General features: G+C 53.2%; 5 protein-coding genes across 5 annotated transcripts; 1 reads left to right on the top strand and 4 right to left on the bottom strand.

The window, feature by feature from the left end:
• Window positions 1-109: 109 nt before the first annotated feature.
• gmdB (general amidase GmdB) lies at window positions 110-2,168 on the top strand (the record flags this gene model as incomplete). Its single annotated transcript, XM_046094641.1, has 5 exons — window positions 110-415; window positions 473-748; window positions 801-1,706; window positions 1,809-1,896; window positions 2,026-2,168. 5 exons carry the CDS (start codon window positions 110-112, stop codon window positions 2,166-2,168), a joined length of 1,719 nt encoding a protein of 572 aa, XP_045950620.1.
• Window positions 2,169-2,546: 378 nt separating this feature from the next.
• Window positions 2,547-3,950, bottom strand: LDX57_012892 (nitrilase; the record flags this gene model as incomplete). Its single annotated transcript, XM_046094640.1, has 3 exons — window positions 2,547-2,896; window positions 2,971-3,400; window positions 3,477-3,950. The coding sequence occupies 3 exons, from the start codon at window positions 3,948-3,950 to the stop codon at window positions 2,547-2,549; spliced, it is 1,254 nt and encodes a 417-aa protein (XP_045950619.1).
• Window positions 3,951-4,498: 548 nt separating this feature from the next.
• LDX57_012891 (putative choline sulfatase) lies at window positions 4,499-6,317 on the bottom strand (the record flags this gene model as incomplete). Its single annotated transcript, XM_046094639.1, has 2 exons — window positions 4,499-5,851; window positions 5,907-6,317. The coding sequence occupies 2 exons, from the start codon at window positions 6,315-6,317 to the stop codon at window positions 4,499-4,501; spliced, it is 1,764 nt and encodes a 587-aa protein (XP_045950618.1).
• A 2,936-nt stretch (window positions 6,318-9,253) lies between these two features.
• Window positions 9,254-10,156, bottom strand: LDX57_012890 (uncharacterized protein; the record flags this gene model as incomplete). Its single annotated transcript, XM_046094638.1, has 1 exon — window positions 9,254-10,156. The coding sequence occupies one exon, from the start codon at window positions 10,154-10,156 to the stop codon at window positions 9,254-9,256; it is 903 nt and encodes a 300-aa protein (XP_045950617.1).
• A 1,199-nt stretch (window positions 10,157-11,355) lies between these two features.
• LDX57_012889 (transmembrane 9 family protein) lies at window positions 11,356-13,694 on the bottom strand (the record flags this gene model as incomplete). Its single annotated transcript, XM_046094637.1, has 5 exons — window positions 11,356-11,374; window positions 11,428-11,648; window positions 11,697-12,149; window positions 12,197-13,539; window positions 13,610-13,694. 5 exons carry the CDS (start codon window positions 13,692-13,694, stop codon window positions 11,356-11,358), a joined length of 2,121 nt encoding a protein of 706 aa, XP_045950616.1.
• Window positions 13,695-14,216: the final 522 nt, after the last annotated feature.

Here is a 14,216-nt window from a genome sequence, read left to right as displayed (position 1 = left end):
CGCTAACCCAATAACTAATCAAGATCTACCTAGTATAAAGAGGGGACCACGGCGACGACTACCTTCTATCTTATCCCTGCTTCTGTTTCCTGTCCGAAGATCTTTCACCATGACTATTAATTCAACACCAAAGCTTGACTGGCACGCCCTGGTTGCGCAAAAGCGCAAACAGCTCGACGCCCAAATCCCTCCGGAATGGCGACTTAGCGACTCCTTCGTCGCTTCGCTTCCTGAAAATGGACACCTCATCAAGGCCGACATTCCCCGTCGCAGTGGGATCCTGTCTGATGTCGAGCTCGAAATCACGGAGAACTATACGGCCGCGCAACTTCTTCAGAAGCTCGCCTGGGGCGATGTCAGTTCCGTGGCAGTGACCACGGCATTTTGTAAACGGGCAGCGATTGCACAGCAGTTGGTCAGTGATCATTTATCACTTGACTGGTTATTAGATTATAAGAACTGACGTTCGCAGACCTCCTGTTTAACAGAGCATTTCTTTTCCCGCGCTCTCGAGCGAGCAAAATACCTCGATGACTACCTGGAACGGGAGAGGAAGGTCGTCGGACCATTGCACGGTCTGCCGATTAGTCTAAAAGATAGCTTTCGCCTTGAGGGTATCCAAAGCACCATAGGATACGCTTCATTCCTGGCAACCCCTCCTGCCAGCTCCAACTCGGCCCTGGTGAACATGCTCCTAGATCTAGGTGCCGTGCTCTACGTCAAGACGAACATCCCTCAGACCATGATGGTCAGTAGCGCATTCATTCACCTTCATCTCAATCAGACATCTAACCCAGCAGACCGGCGACTCCGACAACAACATCTACGGCCGCACTTTGAACCCACACGACACGAGCCTCACAGCCGGCGGCTCCAGCGGCGGCGAAGGCGCCCTCGTCGCCTTCCGCGGATCCATTCTCGGCGTAGGCACCGACATCGCGGGATCGATCCGCATCCCGGCCCTCTGCTGCGGCGTGTACGGCTTCAAGCCTTCGATCGACCGGATTCCCTTCGGCGGACAAGTCACGGGTGCTGTTGAGAGCACACCGGGCCTGAAACCCTCCGCGGGTCCTCTCGCACATTCCCTTGACGATATCGAGCTGTTCATGTCTACTGTCCTGGCTGCAGAGCCCTGGAAGTACGATATCACAGCTACAGCGGCGCCTTGGGCTTCTGTTCCTCCTCTTCAATCTGCTTCGCTTCTCAAGATCGGCATCCTCCCTGAAGATCCGCACTTCCCTCTCCACCCGCCGGTCCGTCGAGCGCTTGACTCCGCCATCGCGGCTCTATCTAGCCAAGGCCATCGAATCATCCACCTTGACACCGCCCCTGACACAGACACCGACACCGACAGTCACAAAAACCCCAGTAAACAACTCGCCTACGCCAACCGCCTCGCCTTCCAATACTTCACCTACGGCCTACACACCGACCACATGGCTAGCAGCGGCGAACCCGCCGTACCATCCGTCCAACGCGGCTCGAATCCCATGTTCACCGGTCCGTTCCCGGTAGACCAGGACCTACGGGTCTTCGAGACGATTGACGCACTGCATACCGCGAGACAGAAGTACTGCGATGCCTGGCGCAAGTTATGGGTACAGAATGGACTAGATGTGGTGCTGGGTCCGGGGGCGCAGAATACGGCTGTGCCGCATGATACGTTCGGGTGGCCGCCTTATACGTTGGTGTGGAATTTGTTGGATGTGAGTCCTCCTTTCTTTTTCCTATCTGATCAGATGCTTGCTTGAACTTTGTGTTGTCTGTGTGGTTCTAATTGCTAATTGATTGAATCAACGTGATGAAAGTGCCCTGCATGTATCATTCCCTACGGCCACTCGTCGAGCGAGCTGGATCCAGAAGAAATGAGAGTTGGAGATGAGGTGCAGCCGAATTGTATGTCTCCCTGTTTCCCTTCCTATACGTTCCTATCCCGTTCCCCTAGTCTCAACACAACCTGACATGTGCCTATATGTATGGACATGCAATGCACTATGAACTAAACCGAAAAAAAAATGCATGCAGACAACCCCAACCGCACCCACGGCGCCCCTTGCGCCATCCAAATCATCGCGCCGCGCTTCCAGGACGAGAAGTGTCTTTCGGCGGCGAGGGTTATTGATCGAGATATTCGGAGGAGGAGGAAGGAGTCCACTGCGTCGTTATAGGATTTTCTGTAGCAAATTGGGTTAGGTCAGGTCGAGATGGGTAACCCTAAGCTGAACGTATATCCTCGTTCTTACCTACTATACAGTTACTATACAGTACAGATAGATAGATAAAGCATAAGCTATCATACCTTATCATATACTGCCTCTCTTCTTTGCGTGTTGGCTTATTCACTGGCTATTGTTCGTGATTTATGTCATTGGGGCATGGAGTTGGGTAGGTTCGTCTTTACTCTGGAATATCTTATATTAGTTGGGTGCAGCCATTACAAATAAGGATATTTTGTTCAATAAGACCAAGCATTACTACTATGTCCTGAGTATACATCCTACAATCCATATCCACATACCTCTGCCCCCAGCCCAAAAAACATCCCTCTAAAAAGGAGGCGGATTCAAATCCAACCCCTCAACCTGCAACCGAAACGCGTCATTCCTCGAATAACTCCCCGCAACATCCATATCAAGTCGTCCGCGCTCGCAATCCTCAACATCGATCTCCGACACGAGCAACCCGTCGCCCACGGCCCGAGGCTTCCCACCGAATCCGCCATCCGTGTACCCTGCCGCCGTGGAATCGGGCGCGTCATCGGCACAGACTTCCCAGATGGGTCCGGCGAGGACCTGCCCTTGTGGGTCGACGATGCAGGAACCGCCGCGGCAGACGTATTCGGTTGAGAGCGTGCTGGTGATGGGGTGGGTAGGGGAGGTTAGGGCTTCGGTGGATGCTGCTGACAAGGTTAGTTAGCCATCCATTCATCTCATTTGTGCATCATGAGATAGAGAAAAGAGGGAAACAAACCATCACCCTTCTTCCCATCCGGCCAAACAATCTCATGCGGCCCCTCCGCCGTAACCGACCGTTTCCGATAATGTGTCTGCATCGTCGCCGTGGGCGCATTTCCCTGCGCAGCAGCATACCCCCCCTCCCCATGCGCCGTAATCCACTCCGGCAACTCATTATACCGAACGCATTGGTTCGCGCTGAGCACGAACGTGCGGCCTTCGAACGCGGCGGTCCGCATCAACGGTAACCACGTGTCGCGCGCGTCAGCTGTCGGCGCGAGATAGATGTTCACGTTTTGCGAGTATAGGCTTTGGCGCAGCAGGGGCATGAAGTTTTCCCAGCAGATGGCGGCCGCGAGTGTTACTGGAACGCCGTTCAGGTGCGTGGTTACGGCTTTGAGGGTTGAGGGGGAACCTTGGGCCCAGACGAGGCGTTCTGTTCCGGTCTGTTGAATTCCCCGGAGGGGGGTCATGTTAGTACAGTTCATTCCAATTTGCTTCCAAGAGAGAAAAGATAAATACCGGCATAACCTTCCTCCTCTTCCCCAAACACCCCCTCGCAGGATCCACATAAACCACACCACAATACAAGCTCCCGCCTGCGCGCTCAATCACCCCCGTAACGATGAACACGCCGGTCTGGCGGGCAATCTTCTCCAGCGCCTCACGGGTGCCATCTCCGCGATGATTCTTCCCCTCGGCGACCGGCAGCGCGCGGCGGACCCAATCGTCCCCCGCCCCCGCTGGCGTATCGCCCAGATCGACCGCCGAGCGGAAATATGAGAGGAATTGGTCGCGGCCGTGCGGTTGGCGCGCGCCGACGCTGCTGCCGAATGAGCAGGTTCGGGGATACCCGCCTAGGTAGGCCTCCGGGAACAGTAGCAGATGCACGCCGCGGGAGGCGGCGTGGTGGGTGATTCGGGAAAGGGCGTCGAGGGTGCTCGCGAGGGTGGAGTGGGTGCGGGCTTGGGCGACAGCGACGGTGATTTTAGGCATTTCGATGTTTCTTTTCTTTATTCTCTTGTCTGTTCTTGGCTGCAATTGCAATTGACTAAGGAAAGAAGCAAAGTGACAAAGAGAAGTTCACGTTGGAGAAAAAAGTGAGTCACGGGAGCGGGGAGCGGGGAAGGTGACGTCTTCGGGGTTTGCTTTTCTTTGTCTTATCGGCCGATATGAATTCAGTCGAACTGAGTACAGCATTTACATTTCTTTCTACCTATCCTGGATCCTGGAATCTGAATCTGGATAATGTACATACATCAATGCTTGCGCATAGGCTCTGTCCCAGTATACATATATCGCAATCGCTCGCAACGCAGGAAGAATAGGAATTGTCAATGCATCGAATGCCGGGTATCGCGCTGCTCAAAGAAGTAACAATAACAAGCAATTCGAAGTTTTAAAGATGAGCAATCAGAAGTAAACCAAAATGATCGACTCGAGATGAGTGAACTCGCCACGTTCCTCTTTTTTTTTTTTTTTTTTTTTTTTTCCATTTTGTTGTTGGGCTTGGGCGTTGACCAACAGTTGCCCCGGCTGAGACACTAAACCGGTGCCCCCGCCGCCGTCGCCGCCTGCTGCAACACGCGAGGCCAACGCGAGATCAACTCCACATCGTCCAGGGCCCCCTTGCCCTGGTTCCGCACGTACTGCGCGCTGGGATCCACTCGCGGCTCGTAGTCCCAGATCGCGGGGTTGCCCCGGATCAGCGCCGAGTACACCAGACGTCGCCGGCGCTGCGACCGGAGCACGTCGTCGCGAATGCGTTCCATATCCCAGCGGCCCTGCGCTTCGTCCACAAAGTATGCAAGCATTTTCGCCGGGTCGGTGGTCGCGGGCAGCGCCGGCACGCTCTTGCCGGGGCTGGGCGTGCGCGGAGGACTGGGGAACGGGTACGAGGTCGGCTGCACTCGCGGCGACGCGCGCGGCGTATCTGAAGGCGTAGGCAAAGCGGCGGGGTGCGGTGGTGCCGACGCTGCTTTGACCAAAGGTGCGGCGGGCAGGCGCGACGATGTCTCCACCACGACGCCGGCCGCCAAGTTGACCTTCTCCTCGGGGTCGGCCTCCAGATCAAAGAGCATCGGCGGGTCGATCAACGAGTAGACAAATTTCCATCTCCCCCGACGAATCATCACCACGGGCGATTGAGTGCCCTCGGCCATATATTCACCCAGCACGGTGTCGGTCTTCAAGCCGTCCTGGCCGGTCAGGTACGGGTACAAGGAGACGCCATCCAGCGGCAGTTCCGAGACCAGTTGTGTGCCCACCATGTCGACGAAGGTGGGCAGGAGGTCCATGGTCGACACGTTCTGCGGGACGCGCTTCGGAGCAAAGCGCTTGGGCGCATGCACAATCATCGGCACCCGCGACGAGTTCTCGTACCAGACCATCTTGTACCAGAGCCCGCGCTCGCCCAGCATGTCGCCATGATCACCCGTGAAAACCACAATGGTATCGTCCCGCAAACCGGTGTTGTCGAGGACCTTCAACAACTTACCCACGTTGGTGTCGACGTAGGTGCAGGCCGCGTAGTAGGCCCGTCGCGCGGCCTTGATACGCTCATCCGGCATTTCCTTGCCCAGCAGGTCGATACACTTCAGGACGCGCTGCGAGTGGGGGTCCTGCTGATCATGGGGAATGGCGGGATTCTTGGGCAGCGGAATGTCCACATCCTCGTACAGATCCCAGAACTCTTTGGTCATGGCATACGGATCGTGAGGGTGGGTCATGGAAACGGTCAAACAGAAGGGCTGGTCGTTGCGCTGGCGCACGTGGTCGTACAGGTACTGGGTGGACTTGTAGATCACCTCCTCGTCGAAATCCAGCTGGTTCGTGCGCACGACGGGTCCTGCCTCCATGACGGAGGACATGTTATGGTACCAATCAGGCCGAATTTCCTGCGATACCGTTAGCGAAAGACATATAATGCATTTCTCCTCCTATTCTACTCACCGGCTCATCCCAGTTCACCGACCATCCGTAGTCACCCGGATAGATATCGCTCGTCAAGCGCTGCTCGTAGCCATGCAGCTGGTCGGGACCGCAGAAATGCATCTTCCCTGCCAGCGCCGTGTGGTAACCCTCGCGACGTAGGTAGTGCGCGTAGGTGGGGGTGTCGCCCGGCAGGTCGGAGGCGTTGTCGTAGGCACCGATCTTGGAGGGCAATTGACCGGTCACCATCACAAAACGTGAGGGAGCACACAGGGGCGAGTTGCAGTAGGCCGAGTCGAAGACGACGCCCTCCTCAGCCAGACGGTCCAGGTTGGGGGTCTTGATTTTGGAGTTCTTGTCATGGAAGGCCAGAAGGGGAGCGGCCATCTGGTCGGCCATGATGTAGAGAATGTTGGGTTTCTTAGTAGCCATGGCGGGCAGATGGGCACGAGACCACAGATAGAGATAGAATGTGCTCAGGGAATGATACGAAAGGAAACGTCACGAGAGATAGTAATATATAGTAGATAGATCACAGCGGGGTGGCGGGGAACAGCAAGGGAGGATGATGAACAGGTGTGTGAGAGAGAGAAGAAAGACACCGAAAATTGAGGAGGGAAGAGGAAAAGAAAGGCGGAAGATGCCAGGGGCACCCGAGGATATAAGTAAGCTCAACGGGGTGGATTCCTTCCAGAGAAAAATTGGGCGGAAGATAAAAGAAACGAGGAAAAGGCACCAAAAAAAAGAAAAGGAAAAAAAAAAGAAAAAGAAAAAAGAAAGAATGCCAAGGCGAGCCATATAGATCGGCCAGATGTCACGGCTACGGGATGGAACCATCGGCGGAGTCGATGGTGTGATTAGGGATTACCCACGCAGCTGCAAGCCGGGGGGATCTTCAGGAGGCTGCCTTCTCCATACCTCCGTGGACTGACTATCGGACTCTGTCTCTCTGAGTCCTGTTTCTGCGAAGATTGATGAAATGAATCTCTTCTCGATACTTTCCACTTTGGCTGTTGTCGTACCGGTGACTTGGACAAGACATCCGGGTGAAATTGCCCGGAGCAGCAACAAAATGCGGAGGGGCACGAGAGGCGAAGGATTGCCACGTCCGGCGGTCATTGGCCACCGGTGTCCAGGTTCTACTGGAACAACGTTCAGATAGTCGCACACGGTGACACAACCCCAACAACCCCGACTCGAGTCTCTCAGAGTTCATAGTATTTCATACTTCGTACTTCATACTTCATACTTCTCCAGCAGCTGATCCTTGCATCGCCGTCCACCTCCGGAAATTCGTGATCACCGGACTCTGGCGCTAGTCCCCTTCGGTTTCCGGCCAGTCGAATCTTGGCCCTCTTGGCGTTTTTGGCGGTGTTGATTGGCTCCCGGCCTCCCTCCCCCGGCCGGTTCCGACCAGGGTCCGCCCGATCACGGGGTTCTCGCCACGCCGTTTGATTGGACTGTCGGTGAGTAAAAATCTTTTTCTTTAATGATCTGGCTTTGTCGGGGATCTTTTATCTTTAATGATCTAATGAATATGAGTTGATAGAGTTGAATGAGTTCAATTGTAGATTGACAGAGAACGGACACCTTTATGAGAGGTCACGCCCCCTTTCTCCTGTCTGCGCCAAGCAGTACAACGTTCCCAGTGAGGTTGGTTACTCAATATGCGCGAGGGGTTTGACGGCAGATTTCGAACGTCCATCCCCGTGCTGCCTCCTATTGGTCCGTTTAGCCGGTTTCGGGCTTATCGCATGTCCCATTGCCAATCGTATCTTTGTAGACACTACCTTAGACAATGCACTAGACAGAGCAGAAATGTCTTGCGGTTGCCACTATCGTCTCCGCGTCTGCGAGTCGGAAGGGAATCCGCCAAGGGGTGATCCCTCGCTCTCGCTAAAGTCCTGTGTATGTGTACAGTACACCGTACATCTGACGGGCCCAGTCTGAATCAGTCGTCGTATATCAATCAGCTTGCCGACGGACGCGCAATCACATGGATTGACAGCGGCTGATCGTGCTGACGAAAAGGGGATGATGAAACTGACTCCAGACCGCTCTTCTTTCACATGATCCGTGCGGCGGTTTGAAACTCGGGGAACAGGGAGGGGACTTCCGCTTCGTTCTTTGTTCTGTTTACTGTACTTCGTAATGGCTGGCTGATTTCGACCTGGGGTTGCGAGTAACTCGAACATGCATATAGCTATACTTATAATTGATCGTAGTATTTCTGCAGTATTGGCTTGGCTGTGGTCGATTATTTACTGGATGTGCTCTATAAGACCAATGGATCAATAATCTGTACTATGACATAGCTGACCCTGCGAATCCACCGCTCCAAGATAGTCAAACACAGTCGAATCATGGTGCAGTAATCAACCACATGCTCGAGCGCAGTCTTCGAAAATACCAAAGGAGAACGGCTAGATCAGCTGACCGACCTACAGTGCTCCGTATCGGCGTATAGTCCACCTATATATCCGGAGACCACCACAGATATAGTAACACTACGTAACCCACCGTCCAACGAACAACAAGCAACAACCAACATAAAATAAAAGCTAAGCCTTCTACCACACCCGCTAGTTAACCAAAGCTCCATGATCGCAACTAAACCAGCCACCCGACGCAGACTTCCCCAAGTGACGCAGCCGGAGAGGTCTCGCGGCCGCTGATTTGCCCGTCCGGCGCAGCGGGTCGATGGCATCATCTCCACCCGCGATCACCTCATGCCTCATGGCCTTCTGGAAGATCGACGGAATTTGGGATTTACTGTTGCTTATTTATTGGAAGGGGTGGTATTACCACGCCCACGGCTAAGCTTTGAGTGCAGGAGGCTTCGGGGATTACCTGGCTTGAACTTTCAGGTAGTATTCCTTATTTATGTGTTTCGAGGATAGCTATAATGGGACGGTCATTAATCGTTTACTGTCATTCTTATTATTGAATTGTCATCATGATAAGGTAGACTAATAAGCGTACGTAACTGTCTACGACGTAGTATAGATCACCCCTAACATGCTAACCTGGAGTATACTCAATAGTTCATGTTCACTCAACAACTACACTGAGTACCCGTCACCGGAATTGCTCCCTTACATCAATCCCTCAAAGAAAACAGGTTGATTGTTGATTGATAACATCTCGGATCCAGGGAACCATCAAGGTTCAGCAAAATACGGGGAACGGAGAAAACGACATCGAGGCCTCCGAGCACGCCATCAAGGGGCGGATTCCCGGTTCCACTTTCTTGAGTTACTTTCTGGCAGTCTGCATGCAGTATCTTGGTAGAGAAAGAAGAAAGGAAAGACAAAGATCAAGGAAAACAAGAACACCAATGTAAATGCAAAACCTTCCTCTCAATTCAATCAAACGCGAAACATGCGAGAGATCACCGACGTCTTGCTCCTCTGCACCCCATACACTCTCCCCCGATCTGGTCCTCCGTGCCCATGCCCACGCCCGTGAGGATCCTCCTCCCCCTTGACCTCCTTCTCCGCCTTCCTCCTGCGCCTCCTCTCCGACCTCACCTGCTCCTCGACCTCCTGCACCCTCTGCGTCGCATTCTCCGTCCTCTTCCTCGCCGTCCCCAGCGCCCCCTTCAGCTCCTCGTTCGCCGCCATCACCTTGGCCAATTTCCCCGCCTGCTCCTTCGCATCCGTCTTCCTCTTATTCAACTTCGCCGTCAACTCCTGCACCAGTGTTCCCTTTGCTTTCAAATCCCGTTCCAATCCTTTCACCTTTTCCGCGTGCCGCTTTACCTCGCCTTCTAGCGCTTTCACCCGTTCTTCTCGTTCTTTGATCGTTCCCTCTGTTTTCCTGAGCTTCGCTTCGTGCCCCTTAATCTCCGTTTCTAATTTCTTGATCCGTTCTTCCCCTGTCAAGACCTTGTTCTCAGTGTCTTTCAGTCTCGCACGTATCTCCTCATCGTGACTCCTTGTCTCCGCATCCCGCAATTCCAGTTTCTGTCGCTGCACTTGTAACTCCTCTTCAAGCGATCTGATCCGTCGTCGACTCCCGCGCTTCTCGGCCATCAGCGTCGTGATCATGCTCTGTGCTTGGCGCAGCAGGATGTCGATGTTCGTTGCTGTGTAGCTGAGATCGGGGTCTTCTTCTTCGAATCGGGGAGGGTGGGAGTCATGGTGGAGGGTTGATTGGATTGAGTGCAGGGCTTGCAGGGAGTGGAGGGTTTGGAGTTCTTTGGTTGCGAGGTGTTGCGTTGCTGTAGAGTCGGGGGGGATGAGGGTTGGGGCGGTGGATATGTCGCTCATTTTTTTTTTTAATTTCGGTTCCCTTTACTAGGGTGTTTGTTCTGGGGGTGGAGGTTTATTCTATCGTCTTTCTTTTTGATGGTTGATAGGAGTTGGCGGCTGTGGTGAGGTGAGGTGAGGTGGAAGGTAGGATAGGTAATTGAGTACCTAGGTTGGAGAGAGAGAGGATCAGGTTAAGTAGGTGAGTGAGTGATTAGGATAGATAGATTTCGCTCTATCCTCTCTTCCTAACCTAACCTAACCTAACATGTACCCCCGCGATTAGAGTCTGCGGAGTAGGTAAAGAATAGATACCTAGATAGATAGATGAGGTGAGTAAGACCGCGACAGGTGACAAGTGACAAGTCCTACATGCAAATCTAGGTCGATACTTACCCAGCACATGTAATAAAGTACAGTAGATACCTATACTTCAATCCACCCATCTACTCCTAGTAACTAGTAACCACCTAGGAAGTAGTAGTACCAGAGCTCACATGCAGGCAGGTAGGATAGGACAGGCAGACAGGTAAGTAGATAGATAGCCGGGTAAGTCATACTCGAACCATCACGCACAGTCCCCCCCCCCCCCCCCCACAAAAAAAAACCGAGCAAGTAAAGTAAGCAGGACATATCGACAGCATTTAGTACCAAGAATCTTCACAGTCAACAATATTCACCGCGGGGTAAAAGCCACCTCTCGATGACTTGGATAGGTGGGTTGATACTCCATGGTGGTGTTGGTCGTGGACTCCCCCCCCCCCCGCTCATGACTTGGTCGGTCGTTATTGGTGGGATGGGGGGATATTGTCATCTTCATGGATACCTTAGGTACCTATCTACCTAGGTATCTACCTGCCTGCTTACCTGCCTGCCTGCTTGCTTAGCTTCCTATCTAGCTTGTCTTTCTTGTTTGGATTACTGGGGGTTTTTTGTTTGCGTGTTGCATGGCTCCGGCTTCATCTTGGCGTTCTATATTTTGCATTCTCTACAATCCTTATCTACTGGTCTACTTTGATTATTGATGGATACGGTACGATGATGGTGGCATGTAGATGATGATGCGTAGATAGATTCACAAATCGCTAACTGCTGATATATAGATACAGGACAGGCGCTGCCTTGAGCTCTGCTGCGGCAATAGCCTGGCGTTTACTTGATTGAAATGGTGGAGATGTAAGAAACAAGTAACAAGTTAAGGAATGGAGATGCAGATGCGATCAATCGACCTTGACAGCGCTGTCGGGTTAAAGATTAGCCTGTATTCATTCTTCTTTCTGGGAGGTTGCTACCTGTAAATTCGTCGGATAAATGTATACGCCGTCAAAAATCCGACCGTTCCTGTTAATAACCCGTACACGGCACAGGCCAGGAAACTGTAGCTGAAGAAGAGCAGACTCGACACAAATCCGGTAATGTGCAAGTGGAAGACGTAGTACCAGATACAGTAGGCAAACACCCAGAAGGCGCTGCTGCCGCCGGTCAAGAAACTCTGCCACCACCAGTGATAGTTCTACTGCGATTAGCTTCCGATCTGACGATTCCGCTGGAATAAACATACCTCAGCGCAGAGCTGACTGTAGGTAGCGATGATGGTCACCTCGCTGACTGTGACGATCAGGACGGTCGAGACCGCGCTCAGGAACCCAAACACGTAGTAATATCCACTCTTGTCTTGCCACAGGTTCTTGAACACGAACAGAAGCTCGATGAACAGAACTGCAAACGGAGCCAGTCCGGTCAGGAATGCCCCCTGGATGCTGTGCAGATACCACGGCTGCGGGGGAACCTGACGAGGGATCGACGTGGTCTTGGTCGGATGTTCCCATGCGGTTGTCCGGACGAAGCCGAACCAGCTACCCGCATACACCAGCGGGACTTGAATGAGCAGCCACAGCGCAAGGAGACCGATCAGCGTGCCGAACGGGATCGCCGTGCTGGATGCCTGGGCCCACACGAACAAATTCAGGATGAAAATGAGGGAGAATGCCAGTCCGGGGAAGAAAAGAGCAGTCTGATATGTCAGTCAGGGTTACGGGATAGGTGACGGTGCCAACTTACGATTAAAGTGTTCTTTCTCCAGTTCACACCACCAAATGTCTTATACAGCCGTCCGGAAAAGTACCCCGAGAACAGACCAGCAAAAACAAACAGGCCCATGCCGACGCTGACGAACCCGCCGCGGAAGCTGGGGTTGAGCACTCCGAGACAACTCAAGAACAACAGCCCAGAAGCCATGAAGAGAAGTTGCATGCCAGAGCCGACAAGGGGTGCAAGAAGTCCGCTATACTCGGGCGTTCGGAAGACATCGGCATGAAGAAGCTTCCATCCACTGACATCCTCGAGACCCTCGTCGTCGGACGAAAGCTCGGCGTCCCGCTCCACATCGTCGCCTTGCTCCTCGCCGGTCCTTTCGAGGTTCTTCATTCGGGCAGCATTGCGCGCCTTCAATTTAGTCTCGTCGATGGCCCCGTCCCCACGGCCCTTGATATCTCCCTGTACCGTCCGGCTCCAGATGACGTAGACGGCCACGGCAAGAACGCCGGAGATGGTCAGCGAGTTCAGAATTGCGAGCCAATGCGTCATCGAGCCCTCATCCTGGTTGCTGAAATACAGATCCCACCGGTTGGACCAGTCCACGCTATTATCCTCCTTGAAGAAGACCGAGTATGTATACGGGATCTTGAGAGTGGCTCCATCCTCATCGTCGCCATCATCCTGAGGAATATAAGACGACCCCGGGTACATTTCCTTCAACTTTGCCGTGTTCGGGGGGATATACAGCTCCAAGCCGTCGTGGTGCTCGTGCACCTGTTGGGGACAGCCACTTTCTCCATGGTCCTCCGCCCGGATACTTTTCGGATAAATCTCGAAGCCATTCACGTATTTACCACCTTCAGGGGATGACCGCCAGCGAATCACAATCGTGAAGTGGTTGTTAATGTAAGTCCGTTTTTTCCCGTCGACGGGCGAAAAATCCTCGAAGCCCAACTTGAAGCCGGTGGCGTAGTATTTGCGGCTGCGGTCAACCGTGACAAACTTTGTTGCGCCAGGCAAGTTGTCTGCAATCCATTCGGCCACGTAGCCCTCCCTGATAAGTTGTCGGGCCCATTTGACGTCTTTGCGCCCGACTTCCTGAGTGCAGAGCGCCTGACATTCCATGTTCTTGCCCATCCGGAGTTCAAAGTCGGAGGTCATAATGCGGTCACCGCGGAGGATTTCTCCAAGATTCAACGACACGCTCTGGCCTGAGCCAAACGGGGAGCCGCCATGTGTTCTCCCACTGGGAGGACAGACGAATGGTAGGTTATAGTAGGCATACTGGAGTTGGGTGTGGTCGGAAAAGATCTTGTTCACCTGAAGAGGGATCGGTTCGTCGTCGTTATACCGTTTGACGGAGTAGCCTATTGGAGCAGCGAAAACCAAGTCCATCAGCCAAGAGTTTGTCTTGTTCACAAAGTCGCGACAGCTTACCGGGGATGTAAAAAGCACAGGCGTAGGAAGCAAACAGCAGCCAGAGTGCCCATTGACGAGGGCCCCTAAACCATCCCAGCGCCATCGTCTACGAAGCGAAAAGGGGAGGGAAGACGAGCCCACACCGGTGTTCAAGACTAGCACGTCGACATGCACTGTTCTGTCGGTGGAATGAATCGTACGTGGCGGGTACGAGAAGCACGGATGTAGATCAATTAAGTAGATTTATCGGCACTAGTGTTCCCCCAGAGCTAGATTCGCGGGATGAAAGAGGAAGTGTAGAAGAAAAGGAAATGAAAGAAAGGGTATGTCCAGATAAAAATAGCACCGAGGATTATTCCAACTCACGACACGCAATGAAACCGAGAGCCGTTGCAGGGGCAGGAAGTGGACACTGAGATGCGACGGAGAAGAGAAAATCCGAGGGGAGTGAACCTAGGGCGGTCAAACGAGTGTGCAGGGCGCAAAATGCTTTAAGATGAAGAAGAAGGGAAGTAAATGATCGCTAGAGAGATCGAAGGAAAGACTGGAAGAAAGAAAGGGTGATGATAGGTAGTCGAGTGAGTAGAGAGTACGGAGTAAAAGAGGGAGAAAAAGAGTCAACTTC

This window comes from Aspergillus melleus, assembly GCF_016097325.1.
Source record: "Aspergillus melleus strain CBS 546.65 chromosome Unknown contig9, whole genome shotgun sequence".
Classification (NCBI taxonomy): domain Eukaryota; kingdom Fungi; phylum Ascomycota; class Eurotiomycetes; order Eurotiales; family Aspergillaceae; genus Aspergillus; species Aspergillus melleus.
Note: the sequence above shows the minus strand (reverse complement) of the source record. Positions and strands in the feature narration are given on the sequence as shown.